At 44.1% G+C, this 24,597-nt stretch overlaps 1 protein-coding gene across 5 annotated transcripts in view; it reads right to left on the bottom strand.

The window, feature by feature from the left end:
* LOC106587065 (LARGE xylosyl- and glucuronyltransferase 2) overlaps window positions 1-24,597 on the bottom strand; it is a 287,326-nt gene that overhangs the window by 12,080 nt on the left and 250,649 nt on the right. For 3 of the 5 annotated variants that reach the window (XM_014174962.2, XM_045708271.1, XM_014174961.2), the window contains 4 exons: window positions 6,580-6,781; window positions 1,452-1,744; window positions 1,110-1,192; window positions 703-826 (listed from right to left, as the gene is read on the bottom strand). In XM_014174962.2, coding sequence (XP_014030437.1) covers window positions 703-826; window positions 1,110-1,192; window positions 1,452-1,744; window positions 6,580-6,679 — 600 coding nt within the window. In that variant the 5' untranslated portion in view covers window positions 6,680-6,781. Of the gene's footprint in view, window positions 1-702; window positions 827-1,109; window positions 1,193-1,451; window positions 1,745-6,579; window positions 6,782-22,656; window positions 22,781-22,806; window positions 23,111-24,597 lie in introns of those variants that run through there. The other 2 variants (XM_014174963.2, XM_014174964.2) reach the window with 2 other exon arrangements.

Raw genomic sequence — 24,597 nt, 5'->3', positions numbered from 1 at the left:
TTCGTTTGAACTGAGTTAATGAAAACTGAGTAGGTTGAGAAATTTGAGAGCACAAAGAGCTTTTGTTCCCTCTAAGCTTGTGGAGGCTGAGAGAGAATGTGATGATGGGGGGGGGAGACGGAGCCAAGTCATATTGCAGGTCGAGGCAGGTTGGTATGTGAGTAGAGAAACAATATGTTACTTTATGAACCCCTTATCAATAGCAAAGAGCCAAAGCTAGACGCACACACCTGCCTGCCCACACACCCACCCACCCACCTACCCAAACACCCACAGAACAAGCACGCAACACACACATACCACACACAAACACACACACAATTTTTTGATTTACACGGACACATACTGACTGAGAGGAGAGGCGAGAGGAAAAGAAGGACTGAGGTGACGCATCACTGTTGTAAGAGTAGGGAAAGGGAGGAGAAGGAGGGAGTAAAGAGCATGTAGAACAAGGAAAATTGAATGAGAGCAAGGATGGTCTCTGTGTCTACTGGATTTCTCTTTCTCCTGCCAACTGATTGTTTGGAAAGTGGTGGAATTCCCCTTTAATGTCAATGGTTGCTCACAGAGGGCAGACAAATTATTTCCTGAACACTGATTTAAAAGATAGAGCAGACACTCAGGCCCCTGAGGACCATAGGTGCATATCACTGAGCTAGAGCTCATCAAAAGAAAATACTGTAAAAGTGGTGGGGTATTTACCTTGAGTTCGTCTGCGTCGTAGAAGCTAACTTGTACAGACGGAACCATCCAGGACTGGAACAGAGAACTCAGGATCTGATTGGCTACTGCGTCTGTGATGAAGTGGAAATGGAGAGGGTTTCTCCTGAGAGAGAGGAAGAGAAAGAGAGAGATAGAAATACATATGCCAAGAGCTACTCAAGTGCTTAATCTCTCTGATTAAGAAGGGCCTGACCTTCCCTAAAGTCACAACTTCCCATGAGTCCAATAATTAAGTAATAAATAATTATAATTTTTACAAGTGGTCTTTGAATTGACATCAGCCTTATTAGATTAGGATTCATCAAGTAGAATAAACAACTACTGTTGCTATATCAGGTGTAGCTATAGCAGTAGGTGTAGTTGTATGTGAAGGTCTGTTGTGTTACCTGTGGAACAGGATGGACTTGACCAGGGTGACCACATCTCTGCTGGCGTTGTGACCGGCACACACGCACGCTACATGGATCAGCTGCACAGAAGAGAGAGGGCAGAATAAGCCACAAGCTATGCCATCAACACTGTTGGGAATATCGATTCCCTATGTTTACCTTTTAGCACCTACAGCCATATTATTTAACTATGTCTATGTTAGTTTATCCAAAACACATGAACACCACTGACAGTAGATCTGACATACCAACTTAAAACCAATGACCAAACAGTGAAGCTAAACAAACAGAGCTAAAAAAAACGAGCTACGCTAAAGTAAATTTCTGATCCTGGCTCACCTCACACTTCAGTACGGTGGGCGAACGGGGACACTCAGTGTGATTGGCTCTCTCCTCTGCCGTGTTCTCCACATCCTCGGGCCCAGTGTCAGCTGATGCCCCCCACGCCGCATTGCCGTAGTTACCACCGTCGGCGGGCTGGCCAGCCGTGCCCTGCAATTGGTTGAGCTGCAAGCGGATCTGCCTGTTCTCCTCCTCCATCTCGCGCACCCGCGACTCTAGAACTGCCCGCTCTAGAACCCGTGCCTCGGGGGTCTCTGACAGACAGGGGGACAGGAGGAGAGAACGCCCATCTGGAGAAGGGGGGGAAGGGGGGAGGGACAAGAGAATTAGGATTAGGGTTGAATTAAGTCTTTCATTTCTAGAGTTGTGTGTGTGTGTGTGTGTGTGTGTGTGTGTGTGTGCTGTGTGTGTGCGTTTATTAATTAGGGTGCGCATCTTTAATTGGATTTAGGAGTGTATGACAGTATGTCCAGGGTCTATTGTTTTTGTTTACAACAGGATACTGACAATCATAAACAGACTGCCTAAGAACACTTAAGCACATACATTCTCCAAAGAGCCTTGCTTGATTCTCAGAAGTCACGAAAGTAACCGAAGCAATTCTAGGACAAAGAAATCTCAGAATTTCGAACAGCCTACAAGATTGTTAGTACAGATGCTGTATCTTAATTTGAGCCAGTTTCACACAGCAGGATTATAATCCTGCAGCAAGAGGAAATGTGAATTGTTAGGGACAGATCGAAATTGGGAAGGGTGGTTTGTTTTTTTATTGGGCACAGGGGAGGGTAGGGTGTTTTTTCCCTGGTTTACATTCGCTCTTTTGCAGGATTTATTATATAATTTATTCTATCCTAGCCACATTTCCTCATCTGCTTGCCTGCGCCTCCCTACAGTTCCTTCGGGAAAGAACCGCTTGATTTTTTCCCACATTTTGTTACATTACAGCCTTTTGCTAAAATGTATTAAATTGTTTTTTTCCCTCATCAATCTACACACAATACCCCATAATGACAAAGCTCATAAAAAAACATGAAATATCACATTTACATAAGTATTCAGACCCTTTACTCAGTACTTTGTTTAAACATCTTTGGCAGCGATTACAGCCTTGAGTCTTCTTGGGTATGACACTACAAGCCTGGCACACCTGTTTTGGGGAGTTTCTCCCATTGTTCTATGCAGATCCTCTCAAGCTCTGTCAGGTTGGATGGGGAGCGTTGCTGCACAGCTGTTTTCAGGTCTCTCCAGAGATGTTGGATTGGGTTCAAGTCCGGGCTCTGGCTGGGCCACTCAAGGACATTCAGAGACTTTTCCCAAAGCCACTCATGCGTTGTCTTGGCTGTGTGCTTAGGGTTGTTGTCCTGTTGGAAGGTGAACCTTCGCCTCAATCTGAGGTCCTGAGCGCTCCGGAGTAGGTTTTCATCATAGATCTCTCTGTACTTGGCTCCGTCCATCTTTGTCTCGATGCTGACTAGTCTCCCAGTCCCTGCCGCTGAAAAACATCCCTACAGCATGATGCTGCCACCACCATGCTTCACCATAGGGATGGTGCCAGGTTTCCTCCAGACGTGAGGCTTGGCATTCAGGCCAAAGAGTTCAATCTTGGTTTCATCAGATAAGAGAATATTGTTTCACATGGTCTGAGTCTTTAGGTGCATTTTGGCAAACTCCAAGCGGACTGTCATGTGCCTTTTACCGAGGAGTGGTTTCGGTCCGGCCACTCTACCATAAAGGCCTAATTGGGGGAGTGCTGCAGAGGTAGTTGTCCTTCTGGAAGGTTCTCCCATCTCCACAGAGGAACTCTGGAGGTCTGTCAGAGTGACCATTGGGTTCTTGGTCACCTCCCTGACCAAGGCCCTTCAACCCCGAATGCTCAGTTTGGCTGGGCGGCCAGCTCTAGGAAGAGTCTTGGTGGTTCCAAACTTCTTCCCTTTAAGAATGATGGCGGCCACTGTGATCTTGGGGACCTTCAATGCTGCAGAAATGTTTTGGTACCCTTCCCCAGATCTGTGCCTCGACACAATCCTGTCTCGGAGCTCTACGGACAATTCCTTCAACCTCTGGGCTTGGTTTTTGCTCTGACATGCACTGTCAACAGTGGGACCTTATATAGACAGGTGTGTGCCTTTCCAAATCATGTTTAGTCTATTTACATTTACCATAGGTGGACTCCAATCAAGTTGTAAAAACATCTCAAGGATGATCAATGGAAACAGGATGCACCTGAGCTCAATCTCGAGTCTCATAGCAAAGGGTCTGAATACTATGTAATTAAGGTATTTCTGTTTTTTGTTTTCAATACATTTGATTTTTTTTTTTTGCTTTGTCATTATGCTGTATTGTGTGTAGATTGCTAAATACCTTGTTTTATTTAATCAATTTTAGAATATGGCTGTAACGTAACAAAACGTAAAAAAATGTATGCAGCTTTGAATGTAAAAATATGTATGCAGCTTTGAATGCTTTTATGTGTGGCATGACAGCCAGTTAGCCTATTGCAGACCTTGACAAATGGTGCACCTACCACTGGTGCCACTATGAATGGTGGATAGAGGGCAGGATAGACTGGTAGACTACATTGAGTAAACCAAACATTAGGAATAAATTCCTATTATTGAGAGTTTTTAAGGTCTAGAAAAGCACAGTAGCAGACCATCCTGGCTGTATTTTTTCTTCTGATACTGAGATGTGCTGTCTGTTGCAGATAATTATTCTTCCAAGTCGTCCTATAGTAATGTGGCCATATACAACTGTATGCTCTCGGCAGGCCCAGCTATTCAGGAAAGCTTAACGCACGCTCTGCTTCCTCTCCAATCCAAGTGGCCTTTCCTTGTGCACCTAGAACCTAACGCTTCAATAATGCCTAAATATTCACTTTTAAAATGTTTTACCTTTCATACGTGCTACTTCAAAAGTCTACTGTAGGCATGCGCAAGTTCATCCTAATTCTGGCATCATATTAACCAGGTTTCCATTACAACATTTTGATGCGAGTAAAGTGCGTTGGATAAAGATTGTCACGGCATCATGGGAAAGCATGCAGTTTATTAGGCTACAGATGAAATAGGTTTTGATGAACTTCACAGGGTGGTGAAAGTGCATGGTGATGAATACCAGAGTGAGCACATTTGCTATACCAATGCAATATTATTTGAGACAAAACCATCAGTAGGCCTAGAGTTTAAAATGTGATGGAACCCTATTTACCTTGTTTTGTTTTTTTGGTACACGGGAATTGAACCACAAAAGTTATTTTTATGTAGACAACGTTTTTACGCAACAAGTCAATTTGATGGAAACAACTCTGATGGGAAAATGCGCATATAGTTTCGATGCAAATGTTTTAATATGCACATTGAAAATCTGTCACCAAGTGGTCGAAAACCTTGCAATAGAGATACCCTAAAGACTCTAGCAAGTGTGCTAGTCCAGTGGTTCACCAGAAGCCCCAAACATCTAAAGAATAAGCTACAGACCAAGCCAAAATAAGCTTGTTACAATTGTACTTAAACGCCCCCCCCCATACTCATCTAGAGGTCGAGCATGTTTTTGTCTGTGTCTCTGTAATGTGTCTATATCTATGTAATTGTATATGTATCTATGCAAGAAAATTGGGACCACAATGGAAATAAGTCTGACTTTATTGTGCAATCCCGATCATTTAAAAAAGTCGTTGTACTGTGTGTATATGTATATTTTTTTACTCAATCAAATCAATCAATCCAAACTGTGCAGCGCAGCATTTGATTAATGGAAAGAGACATCTGTTACAAAACGCAGATTTTTTTTTATGACATTCGGTGATTGTCAAGCCAAGCCTTTGACACTGGGTAGGCCTATGAAGGTATGGAGGGATGCATTTTCTGTTTGTCGAGATTGACATCTATTTATTGCGGTGTTGAAAATGCAAACCATGATATTGAAGTGCCCGAAGTCCGTATGCTTTGTTTATTGGTTGTGGAGTGCATTGGCACTGAAACTTGTTCGTGAAAAATATAATTATAGGAAAATCTGATTTCCCCCTAGCTGATCATTGTCTGCAGCAGGCTCTGATTGTAGTGTTACTCTTCAGCTCCACTGTATGCATTGCGATCAGTGTCACGTCAGTGTGAAGTTTTACCTGCTACACAGAGTTCGTTGTTTTGAGAGAGGAGCAAAGTCTTTATTCTATTTTGCCTACTGCCCCATATCATTCATAGATTATGCGTAAGTACAATAGCTTTGGTCCAGTTTTTCACAAGTACTCACTAAATTGTTGTCTAGTGGTTGTACAAAATGATCCTCTAATTTCGCAAGCTGCTTTTGAACCTAGCTAGTCAACGTAACTAGCTAGCTAGCTAGTAGTAGTAGTAGTAGTAGTAGCTTCTTGACTAAAATAACCGGTGGTGTATAGTCGAGGCCATATGCAACCAACATCTACTTCATTTGTCATTATTTCAATTCACAAGATAGAATGAACGTTTGAAGTCAGCCATCGAGAATTGAACCTCTGATTTCTTGAGCTTGGACGCTGACATTGGACGTGACACATCGCGAGCACAACACGGGCAGTGAAGCAGCTTTCATTGATTTCAAAGGAAGCATTTCCTCAACGGCAGATGGCAGTGCCGAACATGCAATGGCTATAGTGTAGCAGGGCCGTAATGAAACAGGCAGAGAGAGTGAGTTTGTCTGTGGTGGTCGGCGAACCCTCAACCTTCTCGCCCGTAGCCCTGTATGACATCGACTGTGCCACATAAGGCACAAAGGGGCAAAGTCGAGGGGCAAAGTCGATATCCAAGTTGATAAACAAAGGGTAGTTACAGTTACAGTTATTGTTATTTGAGGTCGTAAACATTATTTTGAGTTCATTTCCGTTAGGGCAAATCAAGTCAGACATCTTAAAATGGAAATTACAAACTTTAGAAGCCATTTTAAACCTTGAATGCACTACAAGTTTGCATTTCCAGATTCCTGCAACAACAGGATGATCAAATTAAGATACGGCATCTGTATACCATTTTAATCTGTTTTTAAAGTCGTTACAGTACATGCATACATGTTTCCCATTCCTTCCTACTGCAGTTCAATGGAAAAGTAGTTTCGGTCAGTCATGTAACCATGGCAACAGGCAGGTACTACTTACTCTCCAGGTTCCCAGCCAGCAGGTAGAGCCAGGTGAGCAGGATGACGGCGGTCAGAGATGCCACTAGCAGCTTCAGACGACCTCGAAATGGCAGGTGCATGATGGGACGGCCGGGTGGGGGCGGGGGTGGGAGGTGATGGGTCAGGGGTCAGGGCTCAGGTGGGGCTCAGTCGCTCATCTGCTTCCTGCTGCATCCTCTCATCTGGAGGGAGAGATGAGGAGAAAGAGAGGAGGAGATAGAAGGTTAGTATGATGCTATCACAAAATGTTTTAGTGGCATAACAGTGCAGTTTATATTTAAGCAAAGCAGAATATAGGACACGGAAATGTCATGGGCACAATTAAAATATGTAATCTCACAACACAAATACAAGCACACACACGAATGCAGAAACCCACACGCACGCATGCACGCACACACACACGTGAACGCAAGCAAGCAAGCACTCACGCACATACACACACCCACACACAGTTTATTCACAGCCAGGTTCACAGCAGGGTACTGTGCACAATTGGCAATAAGTGCGGGAAGACTCTCTCATTCTCTTTCTCCATTTCCTTCCCTCTCTCTCTACCTCCCTCTATCTATAAGGGCTATAAGAGTTCCAGGTCCTCTCTTTGTTTTATGATGAGCTTAATTAATCACTTTTCACCTTAATTAGATGCAGGCCTGAAGGAAACAAGATCGGATGTAGCTGCCAATGAAAAAAGAGAAGTAAAAAAATATTTGGGAGTTTATGAAAAGAAGTGTCTGGCCTTTGCTTTGTTGTTGTGAAAACTCTGGTGAGCGAGAGAGGAGAGGGAGGAGAAAGTGGGATGGGTGGACAGTATAGGGGTGAGATTAAATTGAATTCGCTACTTGACCCAGGTTTTTATGCAGGTTGACATTTATTGGGATGAGTCTTGTCCTGGAGGCAGAACTGTGCAATTTCCGCTAAATGGGTAAGCTGCAAAGTCAAAATTAGCAATATTGTAAAAATTCATGAAAACAAAAATTTGATTTTTGGTCTTAATTTAAGGTTAGGGTTAGGCATTAATGTTTACGGTGTGGTTAAGGTTTAAAATCTGATTTTATGACTATCAGCTAGCGACCACTCTGCAGAGCTCACTCCAGCATAAGATTCATGACAAAAAACGCTAACCTGTGGTTTTTATCTACTTGACACGGCAACACACTCAAGACTGTCAAATGAACATCCTGCCCTTCAGTGTGCGACTTTACTTAACAAAAACACAGATGCTTAGCTTGGTTGCTCGAGGTGTGTGTGTGTTTGCTCAAGGGCTCTCATTCCAATGGATTCTCGTCACCCTGTTCAACTATCATCTTGACACTTCCCACTTATAGCTAGCAGACTCTAAAACAACAAGGACAAAGAGCACTGCTGAGAAGAGAGAGAGAGAGAGAGAGAGAGAGAGAGAGAGAGAGAGACAAGCAACAATACCACAATATACTGGAGAGAAACTTCAACATGTGCAGTCTATTAACCAAACGTATAATTCAATAGAAAATGATATTAGTAACATTAATAACACAACAACCAAAGCCATTGCTGGGTCACAGTCAGAGTAAGTGACGGCTGTTGAGAGACTTTGTACATTGGATAGGGAAAGAGAGCCAAGGCCTGCAGATACAGAAGAGAAAGGAGAGAGGTGTTCAACCGATTCAGCCACCTCAACGAGCCCCTCTTCAGGACGGGGGTTGGCCACCCCTGCCTTAAAAGGATAGTTTAGCAATCACCTCAAATCTACAGTTGATTCAACTATAACATCAAAATACATTCATGTCTAATACCTCATACATTTCCTTGCTGTGCTTTTTTAAGCACAGTTACTGCTCTTTGCCTGCTAAAGTACGGTAATAGTAAGTGTGATCCACCCAATATTGAGGTTAGGCCCTGGAGCTAGAACACCTGGTCAAGGTGAGATCAGGAAGGGGATTTTTTACAGAAAATCATGGCTGCATTGAGTGATAAATACTGTAAGACATCTGCTTTTTAATCTTTCATCAAATGTTTTCTCTTTTCTGTGTGTGTGTGTGTGTAAGTGCTGAAAATAAACCCATTCTGAAATGATTTACACCACAGTTGTAAACCTCAACACTGAGGTCATATTTCGTATCTCTTTCTCTCTCTCTCCCTCCCTCCCTCCCTCCCTCCCTCTCTCCCTCTCCCTCCCTCTTGCCTAGAACATAAAATAATGTTATTACCAAGTTCCCATGCTTTTAAAACAAGGATTCCGTTCCGGAACAGCATAGATCACTCCCGTTACCGGTTTCCATTCTGTTCCTTGAAAAAGTGTTCTTTTACAGTTTTCTGCTCTATTCCCTGAACCGGTTCCAACCCCTGGTTTAAACCCTACCCCAAACCTTAACCCTTACCTTAACCATTTTGAATGAATGCCTAAACTTTACAGTCAAAATGTCTATGCTTATGGACAAAAGTCGAATACTGCAGTCAGACCATCAGATTTGGTTGGAAATAGAATGGAAACTAAACAGAACATAACAGAATACACTTCCTTCATTGTCTCCCAAAGTGGAAATTCTTAATGTGTTACAAAACAGCCAAAGTTTTCCATTCCACATTATTGTGGAGCATAGTTAATGGTGCCAAGGGAAACCTGCCTGTTCCTGTATTTCTAAGCATGGCTGTCAATCAAACATGGCTTCTGAGGAACATATAATAATGCAATTAAGAGCTGAAGCCATTGTGTCTCTGTGTAAAGGCCTTTAGTGAAGAATGGTGGTGGCAGCATCATGCTGTGGGGATGTTTTTCCATCGGCAGGGACTGGGAAACTGGTCAGAATTGAAGGAATGATGGATGGCGCTAAATACAGGGAAATTCTTGAGGAAAACCTGTTTCAGTGTTCCAGAGATTTGAGACTGGGACGGTTCACCTTCCAGCAGGACAATGACCCTAAGCATACTGCTAAAGCAACACTCGAGTGGTTTAAGGGGAAACATTTCAATGTCTTGGAATGGCCCAGTCAAAGCCCAGACCTCAATCCAATTGAGAATCTGTGGTATGACTTAAAGATTGCTGTACACCAGCGGAACCCATCCAACTTGAAGGAGCTGGAGCAGTTTTTCCTTGAAGAATGGGAAAAAAATCCCAGTGGCTAGATGTGCCAAGCTTATAGAGACATACCCCAAGAGACTTGAAGCTGTAATTGCTGCAAAAGGTGGCTCTACAAAGTATTGACTTTGAGGGGGGTGAATATTTATGCACGTTCAAATTTTCATTTATTTCTTGTTTGTTTCAAAATAAAAAAATATTTTACATTTTTACATTTACATTTTACATTCAACAACTGAGACATAAACTCCACAGACGTGACATTTTACATTTTTACATTTACATTTTTACATTTACATTTTGCATCGTCAAAGTGGTTGGCATGTTGTGTAAATCAAATGATACACCCCCCCCCCCCAAAAAAATATATTTTAATTCCAGGTTGTAAGGCAACAAAATAGGAAAAATGCCAAGGGGGGTGAATACTTGTGCAAGCCACTGTATAAATGTATAATTCTTGTGCAGTTTATATCTAGGCCTATAGGACACATTGAGGTTTGCATCTGGCATTAGTGCATAAACCTAAGCTTTAGGGCTTAACTTTACACCTGCCAAATAGCCTACAAGGCAATCCCCTAAAGCTTTTGGGAACAGGCAGAAAAAGTTTAATGTCGACCACTGAGGCAAAAAGGGCTATGTCAGAGTTGAAATCAATAACAGAAAAGCTGATAAATGGAGAATTGAAAATAAAGAGTAGGGACGGGCCATAAAATGTATGTTTTGGAAAGACGTTCCTGTAACAAAACCTACTTGAACGCAATTTCACTGTTGCCCCTTGTGGACAGTTTACACGTCATCGGCAGACATCCTCAGACATGGATGGACGTCGAATACTGACTTGTATCACAGGTGACCTGGCTGATTGATACACCCAAATGTACATTTTGACTTGGGAACAGGAGTGGAGTAATATGATTTTTTCAGCATCTTGAGTGAATGCGAATGTGCAGTTAGGGACCATCTGTAGAGATGTTATCTTTATAAGCATAAACAAAAATACTTTGCACTGAAAATATGACCCTTTTTTTGTCATTGTATTTTCTCCCCGGTCCCTAAACGTCTTTGCTCCACGAAGGAAGCAGAGATGACAGAGAACTTTAGCAATGTCAACTACACTGCAAAAGTAGAAAGTCTCAAAACACCATGATTGTGTAATGAAACCATGAAAACTAAGCTGAGATCTGGAGTTTGGAGTGTGCAAGTGTTTTAATGCACAGAATGTGTTTTAAACAGAAATGAAGTACTCTGAAACACCCAAAGTGGTTCTTCAACATTAATATGGGTGTTTTTAAGGGGTTTTAGTGCACATAAAAGGCAACATCAAAATACAAAAACTGTTTCTTATACAATCAATGGTGTATAGCTTAAATATTGATTGATGACATGGGCCTAAGGAGAATATTTGTTGTGGAATTCCACCTTTCTTTTTTCAATGCTTTACTAAGGCAGATGAGAAACAGGTGGGCAGTAAAATGGTACATTTCATTGGAATTTCACCCACTCAACCACACTGTAAGAAATTATTCTGGGGTTAATTGAAATGAACTCAAATAAACAACCAACATATAAACTCAGCAAAAAAAAGAAACATCCTCTCACTGTCAACTGCGTTTATTTTCAGCAAACTTAACATGTGTAAATATTTGTTTTAACATAACAAGATTCAACAACTGAGACATAAACTCCACAGACATGTGACTAACAGAAATGTAATAATGTGTCCCTGAACAAAGGGAAGGGGGGTGGGGGGGGGGGGTCAAAAGTAACAGTCAGTATCTGGTGTGGCCACCAGCTGCATTAAGTACCGCAGTGCATCTCCTCCTCATGGACTGCACCAGATTTACCAGTTCTTGCTGTGAGATGTTACCCCACTCTTCCACCAAGGCACCTGCAAGTTCACTGACATTTCTAGGGGGAATGGCCCTAGCCCTCGCCTTCCGGTCCAACAGGTCCCAGACGTGCTCAATGGGATTGAGATCCGGGCTCTTTACTGGCCATGGCAGAACATTGACATTCCTGTCTTGCAGGAAATCACGCACAGAACGAGCAGTATGGCTGGTGGCATTGTCATGCTGGAGGGTCATGTCAGGATGAGCCTGTAGGAAGGGTACCACATGAGGGAGGAGGATGTCTTCCCTGTAACGCACAGCGTTGAGATTGCCTGCAATGACAACAAGCTCAGTCCGATGATGCTGTGACAGACCTCCGCAGACCATGACGGACCCTCCACTTCCAAATCGATCCTGCTCCAAAGTACAGGCCTCGGTGTAACGCTCATTCCTTCAACGATAAACGCGAATCCGACCATCACCCCTCGTGAGACAAAACCGTGACTCGTCAGTGGAAGAGCACTTTTTGCCAGTGCTGTCTAGTCCAGCGACAATGGGTTTGTGTCCATAGGCAACGTTGTTGCCGGTGATGTCTGGTGAGGACCTGCCTTACAACAGGCCTACAAGCCCTCAGTCCAGCCTCTCTCAGCCTATTGCAGACAGTCTGAGCACTGATGGAGGGATTGTGCGTTCCTGGTGTATCTAGGGCAGTTTTTGTTGCCATCCTGTACCTGTCCCGCAGGTGTGATGTTTGGATGTACCGATCCTGTGCAGGTGTTGTTACATGTGGTCTGCCACTGCGAGGACGATCAGCTGTCCGTCCTGTCTCCCTGATGTCCTGTCTTAAGCGTCTCACGGTACGGACATTGCCATTTATTGCCCTGGCCACATCTGCAGTCCTCATGCCTCCTTGCAGCACGCCTAAGGCACATTCATGCGATGAGCAGGGACCCTGGATCATCTTTCTTTTGGTGTTTTTCAGAGTCATTAGAAAGGCCTCTTTACTGTCATAAGTTTTCACAACTGTGACCTTAATTGCCTACCGTCTGTAAGCTTTTAGTGTCTTAACGACCGTTCCACAGGTGCATGTTCATTAATTGTTTATGGTTCATTGAACAAGCATGGGAAACCATTTACAATGAAGATCTGTGAAGTTATTTGGATTTTTACGAATTATCTTTGAAGACAGGGTCCTGAAAAAGGGACGTTTCTTTTTTTGCTGAGTTTACCTCATTAAAATGAATGCAAGTCGTGTAGAGCCTGTGGTCTAGCAATAACGGACACAGCTTAGAAACGCCACACCTCTATCCACCGAAGACTGGGGTTAAATTCCCCTCTCCAACCCTTCGTTCCCGGGCTGTATCACATCCGGCCATGATCGGGAGTCCCATAGGGTGGCGCACAATTGGCTCAGCATCATCATTGCAAATAAGAATTTGTTCTTAAAACTGACTTGCCTCATTAAATAAAGGTTAAATATATATATTTTTTAAATAAACATTCTGGTGAGCAAGAGTTTATTTAGTCTTTTATGGCAACATATAATGACAGAAGCAAAGCTGCACGTATCTAAATATAGTCAAGTTGACTATCAAATAGCCTACCAAAATGTCAGAAATTCTAAGCAGAAACATATTTAAATTAGACAAAAAAACAATCCTGCACCCCCTGTTAAAAAATCATTCCGCCTTCCCTGACTGTAGCCTAGGATCAGGTGCGGGCCTCCGATTTTCACTTTTATCACATATAGTCGGGTGGTTGTGGATGGGTTATTAGCAATTTCAGGCGGGTGAACAACCACCAGCATGTGTGTGAATGTGTGTGTTAGTGTTTGGTTGGCTGACTGTGTGTGTGTGTCCTCATGTATTGTTGTTGCAGCCTCCCTAGATCACTTCTGTTCATTTCAAATCAGCCTTTATGTCGCTTGGGGCAATATACGGTAATGGAGTCTGGTCAGGCGTGTGTCAGGGAGATGACAGAGAGATGCAGCACACACACACACTCACACACTCATTTCTCTCTTCTGCATTTTTCTCAGAGCAGGGTAAGAAAGCCAATTATCACCCCGGTCAATAATCTGTGCTCACATGATGGTTCACACACTTCACAGTAACAGCAGGGAGTTTTCACATGAAACTACCATTTAGACAGTTAGACTCTGCTGCTCATATCTCATCTGCTGCAGCTCTGACTGCTATCATAAGAGAAGCAAATCAAATCAAAGTTGATTGATTTGCAGATGATATCGCAGGTGCAGTGAAATGCTTGTGTTTTTAACTCCAACAGTGCAGTAATACCTAGCAATAATAATACAACATTTAAAAAATACACTAATAATTGAGAAAAATTACGAAATATCAGAACGAGCAATGTCAGAGACAGGAAAATAAATATATATATGTACATATAATAGAGTTCATTTGGAAAGTATTCACACCCCTTGACTTTTGAAAATTTTTGTTACGTTACAGCCTTATTCTAAAATTGATTAAATACAACATTTTCCTGATCAACCTACACACAATACCTCATAATGACAACGCGAAAACAGGTTTAGTCATTTTTGCAAAGTTATTAAAAAAAATAAAAATAAATATTTACATAAGTATTCAGACCCTTCGCTATGAGACTTGAAATTGAGCTCAGGTGCATCCTGTTTTTATTGATCATCCTTGAGATGTTTCTACAACTTGATTGAAGTCCAACTGTGGTAAATGGAATTGATTAGACATGATTTGGAAAGGCACACAACTGTCTATATAAGGTCTGACAGTTGACAGTGCATTAAGGAGCAAATACTAAGCAATGAGGTCGAAAGAATTGTCTGTAGAGCTTCGAGACAGGATTGTGTCGAGGCACAGTCTGGGGAACGGTAACAAAAAATGTCTGCAGCATTGAAGAGCAGTGGCCTCCATCATTCTTAAAACGGAAGTATGGAACCACCAAGAGTCTTCCTAGAGCTGGCCGCCCGGCTAAACTGAGCAATCGGGGGAGAAAGGCCTTGGTCTGATGAAACCAAGATTGAACTCTTTGGGCTGAATGCCAAGCGTCACGTCTGGAGGAAACCTGGCACCATCCCTACAATAAAGCATAGTGGTTGGCAGCATCATGCTATGGGGATGTTTTTCAGCGGCAGGAAATGGGAGACTAGTCAGGGTCGAGGGAAAGATGAACGGAGCAAAGTACAGAGAAACCTGTTCCAGAGTGCTCAGGACCTCAGACAATGCAGGAGTGGCTTTGGGACAAGTCTCTGAATGTCATTGAGTGGCCCAGCCAGAGCCTGGACTTGAACCCGACCTAACATCTCTGGAGAGACCTGAAAACAGCTGTGCAGCGACGCTCCCCATCCAACCTGACAGAGCTTGAGAAGATCTGCAGAGAAGAATGGGACTCCTCAAATACAGGTGTGCCAAGAAGAATATGCTGTAATCACTGCCAAAGGTGCTTCAACAAATTACTGAATAAAGGGTCTAAATACTTATGTTAATGTGATATTTCAGTTTTTGATTTTTAATACATTTGGGGTATTTTGTGTATATTGATGAGGGAAAAAAAACAAATTAATCTATTTTAAAATAAGACTAACATAACAATGTGGGAAAAGTCAAGGGGTCTGAATACTTTTCGAATGCACTGTATAAGGAAGATTCTCTATGTATGTATGAATGAATATATGAGAGAGAGAGAGAGAGATATACTTTTCTTTCTTTAACTCAAACTTTCTCATTTCATTTAAAATATATCCTGTACTGCATACATGTACCATACTCACCTTTCCATCTACCACATGATACAAACCAACATCACAATACCCAAAAACAATACCCACTTCTACAACCGTATATCCAAAACATCTTCCCCAGCTATACAGACAGCCCCCCCCAACACACCATATCTCCTGAAACATCTCCACACTTTTTATCATTCTATAGTATTCAAATTCTTCCCTAAGGCACGCAGAGACCATCCCATTAAATAATAGTAAAGGGTCTGTTATCCCCCCACCTTTGACCCTGTTCCTCCTTGTTAGCCAAATAGCCAACTTCGCCTGAGCAAACAGAAAATTCAACAAAACACATATGGCCTTCTCTTTAATCGAATACCTGTATCCCATTATAAACATCCCAACAGTAAACACCACCCCCAACCTCTCACACAGACATTCCAACAGAGACATTAATGGCATTAACCTGGTGCACACAGAAAACACATGAATCACAGTTTCTTTCATTACACAGAAAGGACTCCCCTGCCCGATTCCCGGTTCAACCTGTGCCAACCAGATGTTAGTGGCCAAGGCTCCATGAAGAACCCTCCACTGGAGGTCCCCTGACCTCTTTTGTTGTAGAGCCCCCTCCATCTAACACTCACCACACTCTCCGCCACACCTATCCCCTGCCACTGATGTGTCTTCACTCCTGTTAGGCTCCTAATGTTCCTAAACTTAACACAGAGGTTGTAGAGGGCTTTATCTCCCACCCCTTCAAACTTCCCCAGGCTCGGAGTGTTAAAATCTAACAAGTCCTCCAGACCCCCTTGTCAGTCTCCAGTCTCTGCCGTCACCTGCAGTGGCGGAAACATTGGTGGCCCCTCCCCCTTTGGCAGGTCAAACAACCCCCTTACCGGCTCAGACAGTGCCTCCTGGACCTCCTCCAGGAATCTCTCCAGCAGCTTAAGAGACGTTATTCCTGTTTGTTGTGCCAAGACTTCCGGGGTTTTCCACCCCTCCTCTCCCAGCAGTCTCAGGTCACCCAGTCTTTGTAAACCTGCTGCCATCAGTTGCCTCTGCAGGGTGGCCGACTGAACCAATCTCAAAGGGATGGCTGGGATGTTGAAGATAGGCTCCTCCCACACCCCCTTCTCGTGTGGCCTTAGCAGCTGCCAGGCCATCAGCACTGCAGAGTAAAAATCTGAGAGACCTGCTGTACTCAGCCTCTCCAGCTTCATTGAGGAACAGCTGCCGGTCCAACCCTAATCCCCCAGCTCTCCTCAGTAGCGCGCATGCTGGTTCCCTCCAGCCAACATCAGTATGGTACAGCAGTCTCTGCACCGCCTTTAGCCGGAAAGCAGCCATCCTGCTCTCCAGTTCCACCAGGCCCTGTCCTCCTTCGTGGACAGTCATGTACAACACTGCCGCCCTCTGCCAGTGATGGCCTGACCAGAAAAAGTCCACCAGCTTGCGTTGCAGGTCTGCGAGGGTTGAGGACAGCCAGTTTATGCCACAGGGAAGATGCCACCAGGTTGTTGATTATCAGCACCCTCCCTCTATATGACACTTGGGACAGGAGCCACCTCCACCTGGCCAGTCTTGACACCACTGCCTGTGACAGCCCCTCCCAGTTCTTCCTGACCCACTTCTCCGAGCCCAGGTACACCCCCATCACTTTAAGCCATTCACAACCCCACTGCAAACCCCCTGGAAGCAGAAGGGACCTATCCCCCCATGCCCCACATAACAGAGCTTTGCTCTTGCCACAGTTCACCTTAGCTGAAGAAGCTTCCTCGTACACCTTCAGGCAAAATAAGTCCTGTCCAATTATTCCCCTGAATTTTTTATAAAACTCCACTGGGAGTCCATCGACCCCCGGTGCACGACTGGGGGACATCTGGGTTACGGCCTCTGCCAGTTCATGGGACAACAGAGGAATGTCCATTTCATCCCTCTGTGCCAGAGAGAGCTTAGGGAGTTCTGCAAACAAGACCTGAGCACACATAGGATCACACACTTCTGCCCTATACAACTCAGTATAAAACTCCACAGTCCACTCCCACATCTCCCCCACCACAGAGGTCACCCGCCCATCAGACAGCCGTAGACAATGCACACCCTTGGCTTCACCGCTCTGTCTTTCCAAACCAAAGAAGAAGGAGCTGGGAGCATCCATCTCCTTGAGCATGGAGAACCTAGCTCTTACAAGTGCTCCCTTTGCTTTAATCTGGAAAAAACTACCCAGGTCCTTACGTAATTCAGCTAAATTAGCCTGAAGGCCTACATTGCCTTGCCCCACCATCTCTACCTCCATCTCACTAATACAATGCTCTAGTTCCCCCAATACTCTCCTAGCCTCTGAGGATGAGAGAGCTGTGTACTGTTGACAGAAAACCCGAATTTGGACTTTCCCCACATCCCACCATTGACTCAGAGACTCATACTCCTCTCTTCGCTGCCCCCACCTTTCCCAAAAGGTCTGGTAACCTGAGCAAAAAGTGGCATCTTGTAAGAGCCTTACATTGAACTTTCAATAGGATGCCTGCCGGGGCCCTGGTGAAATAGACAGCCGAGCCATGGTTATGTGGTGATCCGAAAACCCCACCGGGAGAATGGTAACGTCCAACAGCCTATTGCTCCGATTCCTAGACATGTAAAACCGATCAAGTCGGGCTGCACTCACCCTTGACCCAAAAACCTTCACCCATGTATACTGTCTTGTGTTGGGATGTTTAGTTCTCCAAACATCCACTAGGTCGAACTGATTAATGATGTCCATTAACACTCCCACTGACACTGAATGACGCTCTTCCCCATTTCTGTCTTTCGTAAAATCCATTGTACAGTTCCAGTCCCCTCCGACCACCAGCCTCTCCTCATGTGCTAACTGTGAGAGTTCCTGTCTAAGACTCCCAAATAGAACCCCCCTCTCTCTCCCTGTATTAGGCGCATACACATTTATAAAGACATAACCCATGTTGTTAATTTCTGCTTTAACAACAAGCAGCCTACCCCTACACACCTTTGAGGAGCAAATTTTTACAGACAGACCCGGTGAAAAAAAGACTGCCACCCCTGCACTAAAATTTGTCCCATGGCTCAACACACTTGCCCCTTTCCACCAGAGCCCCCAATCGACTTCATTCAACACATCACTATGTGTCTCCTGCAGAAACAACACCTGTACTTTTTTGTTGCTGTACATATTCACCCAACACACTCCTCTTTCCCGCATCTCTGGCGCCATTTATATTGAGCGAGCCTACCCGAAGAGTCTCCATAAGAAGTGGGAGAAAAGCCAGCAAAGAAAGAGACCAATAGCAAAGCTCAAAAAGCCCCATTGTCAGAAAGAAAATATACATCTAAAGTGTCTGAAGGTAAACCTTACACACTGTTGTGACCCACTTCCTCAACCTAAACCATTTCCTGGGTGAGAGGACACCATGGCCCTCGTTTTTCATAGCATGTTGTACTGATCTTACAAACTTTCTCGGATCAGAAAAAAAGCCTCAAGATTAACTTTTTTCCCCTTGGTCTCATTCAGGAACCTTGTCAGTTCTCTCAATGTGTACTTTGACCCCTCTGCTTGACTGGCTGTCAGCTCCAGGCCTATTGAAGAGTAGTCTGAAAAAAATAACTCCTCAGACTCACTTTCCTCCTCATCTCTATCTCCCATCCTGACCACCTGCCCTTCCTCTCTGGTCAGGGCATCCCCCACAGCAACAGGCAAAGTTTCCATGGTGCCTTTAACCACACCCGTTTTCCTTTTCCACTTGACACCCTCCTCCTCCCACCCTAGTCTCTTACACTTCCCTACTATACTCTCCTCATCCACTAGCATAACCTGACTAGACCCAGCCTCATCTACACCACCCTCCATAGCATAACTAGGCCCAGCCTCCGCTACCCCACCATCTCTAGCCTGACTAGACCCAGCCTCCGCTACCCCACCATCTCTAGCCTGACTAGACCCAGCCTCCTCTACCCCACCATCTCTAGCCTGACTAGACCCAGCCTCCGCTACCCCACCATCTCTAGCCTGACTAGACCCAGCCTCCGCTACACCACCATCCATAGCCTGACTAGACCCAGCCTCTGCTATACCACCATCCATAGCCTGACTAGACCCAGCCTCCGCTACCCCACCATCTCTAGCCTGACTAGACCCAGCCTCTGCTATACCACCATCCATAGCATGACTAGACCCAGCCTCCGCTACACCACCATCTCTAGCCTGACTAGGCCCAGCCACATCTACACCACCATCTCTTGCATGACTAGGCCCAGCCTCATCTACACCACCATCCCTGGCATGACTAGGCCCAGCCTCTGCTGTCTGCATCTCATTACCCCCTGCACGTTGACCTCGATTTCCCCCACTGGCACTTGTACCCTCACCTTGTCTACGCCCTGTATGTGGGCACGCAAAGCTCTTATGCATCAAATCCCCACACTCAAAACACCGTAGACTGTCTGTGCTGGCAAATCCTGTATAGAGCCCCTCCCCATGCCTCACTTTAAAATGCACATTTAGGTGTTGCTCATTGTTATTCAGAAACATAAACACTTGCCTCCGGAACGAAACAACATGCTTAACAGCATCTGCCTGAAAACCTGCCGACAGTACACGAAAACCGCTAGCAAACTTACCAAAACGACCCAGCTCTTTTCTGATTTGATCATCCGTAATAAACGGAGGCAAATTTGCAACTACCACTCTTGTCGAAGGGGTAGAGAGAGGTGAAATTGGCACCAACACACCCCTTACAAATATTCCACTAGCAATTAGCCTACCAACCATATTTGCTCTTTTCATGAACACAACCACAGCTTTGTTCATTCTAGAAGCAGAATGTATAAATTCAGCTCCTACCTGTTCACCGACCGCGAGCAGAACCTCCTCCACCTTAACTCCATTCTCAGGAACACACTTGAATCCATGCCGTATCGACAGCGTCTCCTCTGCGCTAGGCTGAGAAGCCATCGCGCACACCACACCTTCCAAACCCCAGGAAACTTACTCTGTCCTCTTCCACCCTAACTTTGAAAAAATTGTGGATACCGCTAAAACAAATATTGCATTAACCCTCCACCATAGAAAATAAAATTGATGAAACAAAAATACAACTGTTTGGCCATAATGACCATTGTTATGTTTGGAGGAAAAAGGGGGAGGCTTGCAAGCCGAAGAACACCATCCCAACCGTGAAGCACGGGGGTGGCAGCATCATGTTGTGGGGGTGCTTTCCTGCAGGAGGGACTGGTGCATTTCACAAAATAGATGGCATCATGAGGGAAGAGGAAAATGATGTGGATATATTGAAACAAAATCTCAAGACATCAGTCAGGAAGATAAAGCTTGGTCGCAAATGGGTCTCCCAAATGAACAATACCCCAAGCATACTTCCAACATTGTGGCAAAATGGCTTAAGGACAACAAAGTCAAGGTATTGGAGTGGCCATCACAAAGCCCTGACCTCAATCCTATAGAACATTTGTGGCAGAACTGAAAAAGCATATGCGAGCAAGGAGGCCTACAAACCTGACTCAGTTACACCAGTCAGGAGGAATGGGACAAAATTCACCCAACTTATTGTGGGAAGCTTGTGGAAGGCTACCTGAAACATTTGACCCAAGATAATCAATTTAAATTATCCAAATACTAATTGAGTGTATGTAAACTTCTGACCTACTGGGAAGGTGATGAAAGAAATAAAAGCTGAAATAAATCCTTCTCTCTACTATTATGCTGACATTTCACATTCTTAAAATAAAGTGGTGATCCTAACTGACCTAAGACAGGGCATTTTTACTAGGATTAAAGGTCAGGAATGTAATTGGTTAAGGTGTATGTAAACTTCCGACTTCAACTGTACATACATACATACATACATACATACATACATACATACATACATACATACATACATACATACATACATACAAACAAACAAACAAACAAACAAACAAACAAACAAACAAACAAACAAACAAACAGAGGAATAGAAAGCACATGTAGTACTAGAAACACATGGCATGAGGGAATTACATGCTTGAGGGCAGACTAGGATATCATTCCTGGGAGAAAGAGATACATCTATGGAGGAGTTTAGTCTAGGAATTCTAAGTGGGAATGGGTTTCAGGTTACTAAGGGCCTAAAGAAGAGAAAGTGTGTTGTTTAAATGTAACTATAGCTCTGCAGCTGCATGAGAGAGAGCAAGAAGCAAAATAACGGTTTCTGGACAAATATCTATGATCTTTGACTTATTACCTATCTGTTAGCTATCCCTTATATATCATAGATCATCGGCATCCATCACAGAGGCCCAGAAAAACAGACTTTCAGAATATGGTTTGAAAACATTCAAGAAACTCCTCTCCTAATGGAAAAAAAAGGTGATTCAGCAGTGTGTACGGTGTATTTGGCTTTTGCTGAACTGTGTGAAAATCTGTTAATCTTTAGGCACGCATGCGCGGACTCTCTCTCACACAGACAGACACACAGACACACAGGGAGTGTGCAATCATAGCCATAGTAAAGAGTAAGGCAAATCCTGGCTAAGATCATTAAATTCTAGTTTGAATAATAGGTCAATGTCATAATCGTATAACGTTTGTTGACAGTATGGAGGATTGTTTTCTGAGCTAAACCCCAGCTGTCACAGAGACACAGGGGAAGGAGAAACAATAAAGCTAGAGGTTACGCTAGGTCACCAACGAACTAATCTCACCTCAGTTTACACTCAATAATTCGCCTGGTTATGCATAAACACACACGGACGCAGGCACACGCTGATATTCACGCACACGCTCAGGCGTACACACAGGCACACACACGTCGCCTCCAGCCCCCTGTACAGAGTGACGCTACAACAGATTAAGCTGAGTATCCTTCAATGGCCTGCAGGAATAACAATAACAGCAGAGATAGTTACCTTGTCCCATTTTCCCTACTTTGTTGTTCTAACATACTGTCACCTCTGACGGCTCACTCGCTAAAACATCCACACTGGATGACTCAATAACAACATACAACAAAGAAGGAAAACAGAACAGAATACACACACACACACACACAGTCTAGAGAAGGACATCCAAGATAGTAACACAAAGGTCAAATTCCTGGGGAAAACCTTTAGGAGATAGTACCTTGAGGAAAACAATTATGAGAAAAGATCTCAGAAAATATAGAGCTGCTGGACACAAACATAGAAACAGAACATTCTGTAGGTAAACCACAACAGATAGAGATACTATAGGATGAGAGGGACAGAAGAAAATAATGGGACAGAAGTAATACAATGACAGCACAAATGCTCTATTCACTCAAGGGGGGATGGAAGGAGAGAACAGGGGAGTGCTGCTCACCTCCCACTCCTGTTCACACAGGAACACACCACTCGTTCTGTCCCCCTCTCCCTCACACACAAACACAATCTCTTGTTCTGTCTCTCTCTCACCTTTCCATCTGTAAGACGTGCTTGTAGGTCTGACAAGAACATTTGACAGCTGACAGTGAAAACAAAGCCGACCTACACACACACAAGCGGACAAACACAGACCCACACAGTTGATAATAACAAGCTATGACCTTTGCACTTTCTTCCTACCTGCGTGTGAGTAAGCTCCAATCGTTTGCTCCCCTCTCCGTGTGTTAAGTGTCTGCCAAGCGGGTAGTGGCAAGTCCGCGTTGTTGTGCACAGCCACACTTTCAATAAGCCCCTCCCTTATCTTCCTCTCCCTAATCCTCCTTTTCTTCTGCGGATCTCTCTGTGTCTCTGTTTCTCTCGGTCTCTCTCTCTCTGTGTGCTCATGAAAGTAGTCCAACTCGATAACAGAAAATGTGCAGAAAAGGGGGCGAGAGGCTGAAAGGAGAACTAGAGAAAGGGGGAGTGGTGTCACCTTGCACATGGTTAAGCCTCTGTGACAAAAGACAGGAGTTGGTCGGAGCTCTTATTGTCTTTCGCTCTTTTTCTTTCTCTTTTAACACAGAGACTGGGTTACCTATGCATTACTGAGTAACCTGATTCCAATGAGTGGATGATTAACAGTGTGTGTGTGTGTGTGTGTGTGTGTGTGTGTGTGTGTGTGTGTGTGTGTGTGTGTGTGTGTGTGTGTGTGTGTGTGCGCGTGTGTGTGTGTGTGCGTGCATGCATTCCTTCAATATAAATGTCATTCTGCTTCCTGCTTCCAAATGTATTGTTTGAATTAAATTACATTCAGAAATGCAGAATTGACCCCAACCCTGATGTGCGCACATGAATGCAGACATGGTTGGCTCCAAGTGGTTCTATGTATATTTATACGACGGGTGGGTCTAATTCTGAATGCTGACTGGTTCCAGCCGGTGTCTATTTCACAAGTTACCACCAGCTAAAGCTATGACGTTGAAATGCTTATTTACTCTGTTCCATCTCACTGCGCAATCCACTGTCTCATCAGCCCAGCCACGCAATTTATAAACTTGATCTCCACTATAAAAAGCATCTAGACATTATCTCCCATTTCTTTTAGACTAGCATTTGGTTTTCAACAGCGGAAAAATAATTGTGATCTCCAGTTGTCCCATAGTAATGAATGTGTCGGGACGAGACAGACAGGCAGACAGCTTTTCTCAGCCAGTTGAAATCATAAATCAGCTGGTGTAATTTTTGTGGAAATATATAATGAAATGTCTATAGAAAACAGTTAAGACTAAATGAAATGAAGCTAGTTTGCAGTCTTTCCAGCTTCCGTTTGAAGTGATTGTGTAAGCTGTGTTGTTGGTTAGCTCCTCTGATCAACAGTGTCCTGACGACAGAGCACATTTTATATGCCATGCGAAATCGCGCATTATTAGCCTGACTTCGTCTCAGGCCTAACAAAACCCGTGCCAATACATCCTCCAAATACCTTCTCTGGCATTATCACTTAAGTAGGGAATGTGTGTCCGTCTCTGCATGTGTACTTACATATGTGCATGCGAGTGTGTGGGCTCATGAGACGGGGGAGTACAGCTCTCTAATTAAAGTAGGACACAATGTTGTTTTCGCTAAACAGAAAGCTAGTTGGAGCCTGCGTCTGGCCTGCTATCTAAATGAAGCTGTGATGATGGATCCCCCATTAGAGACAGTAATAAATGGAGAAAGTCTGGAGGGAGATTGAACTGAGCTGAAAGAGCAGAGAGAGGAGCAGAGAGTACAGTCTCAGCACTCCTTATCTCGGACACAGGAGCACAACGATACTGTATCTACCCATGCAAGGCCAGTCACAGGCATTTCTATGTACTGTGTGTGTGTGTGTGTGTGTGTGTGTGCGTGCGTGCGGGTGCGTGTGTGTGTAAGAAAAAATATATATATGCTGAAATGCAATGCAATGCAATCTCAGTCCCTAGAGCACCAGTTTGCCTTTGAGCCTCCAAG

The sequence above is a fragment of the Salmo salar genome, chromosome ssa26, assembly GCF_905237065.1.
Source record: "Salmo salar chromosome ssa26, Ssal_v3.1, whole genome shotgun sequence".
NCBI classification, from domain to species: domain Eukaryota; kingdom Metazoa; phylum Chordata; class Actinopteri; order Salmoniformes; family Salmonidae; genus Salmo; species Salmo salar.
Note: the sequence above shows the minus strand (reverse complement) of the source record. Positions and strands in the feature narration are given on the sequence as shown.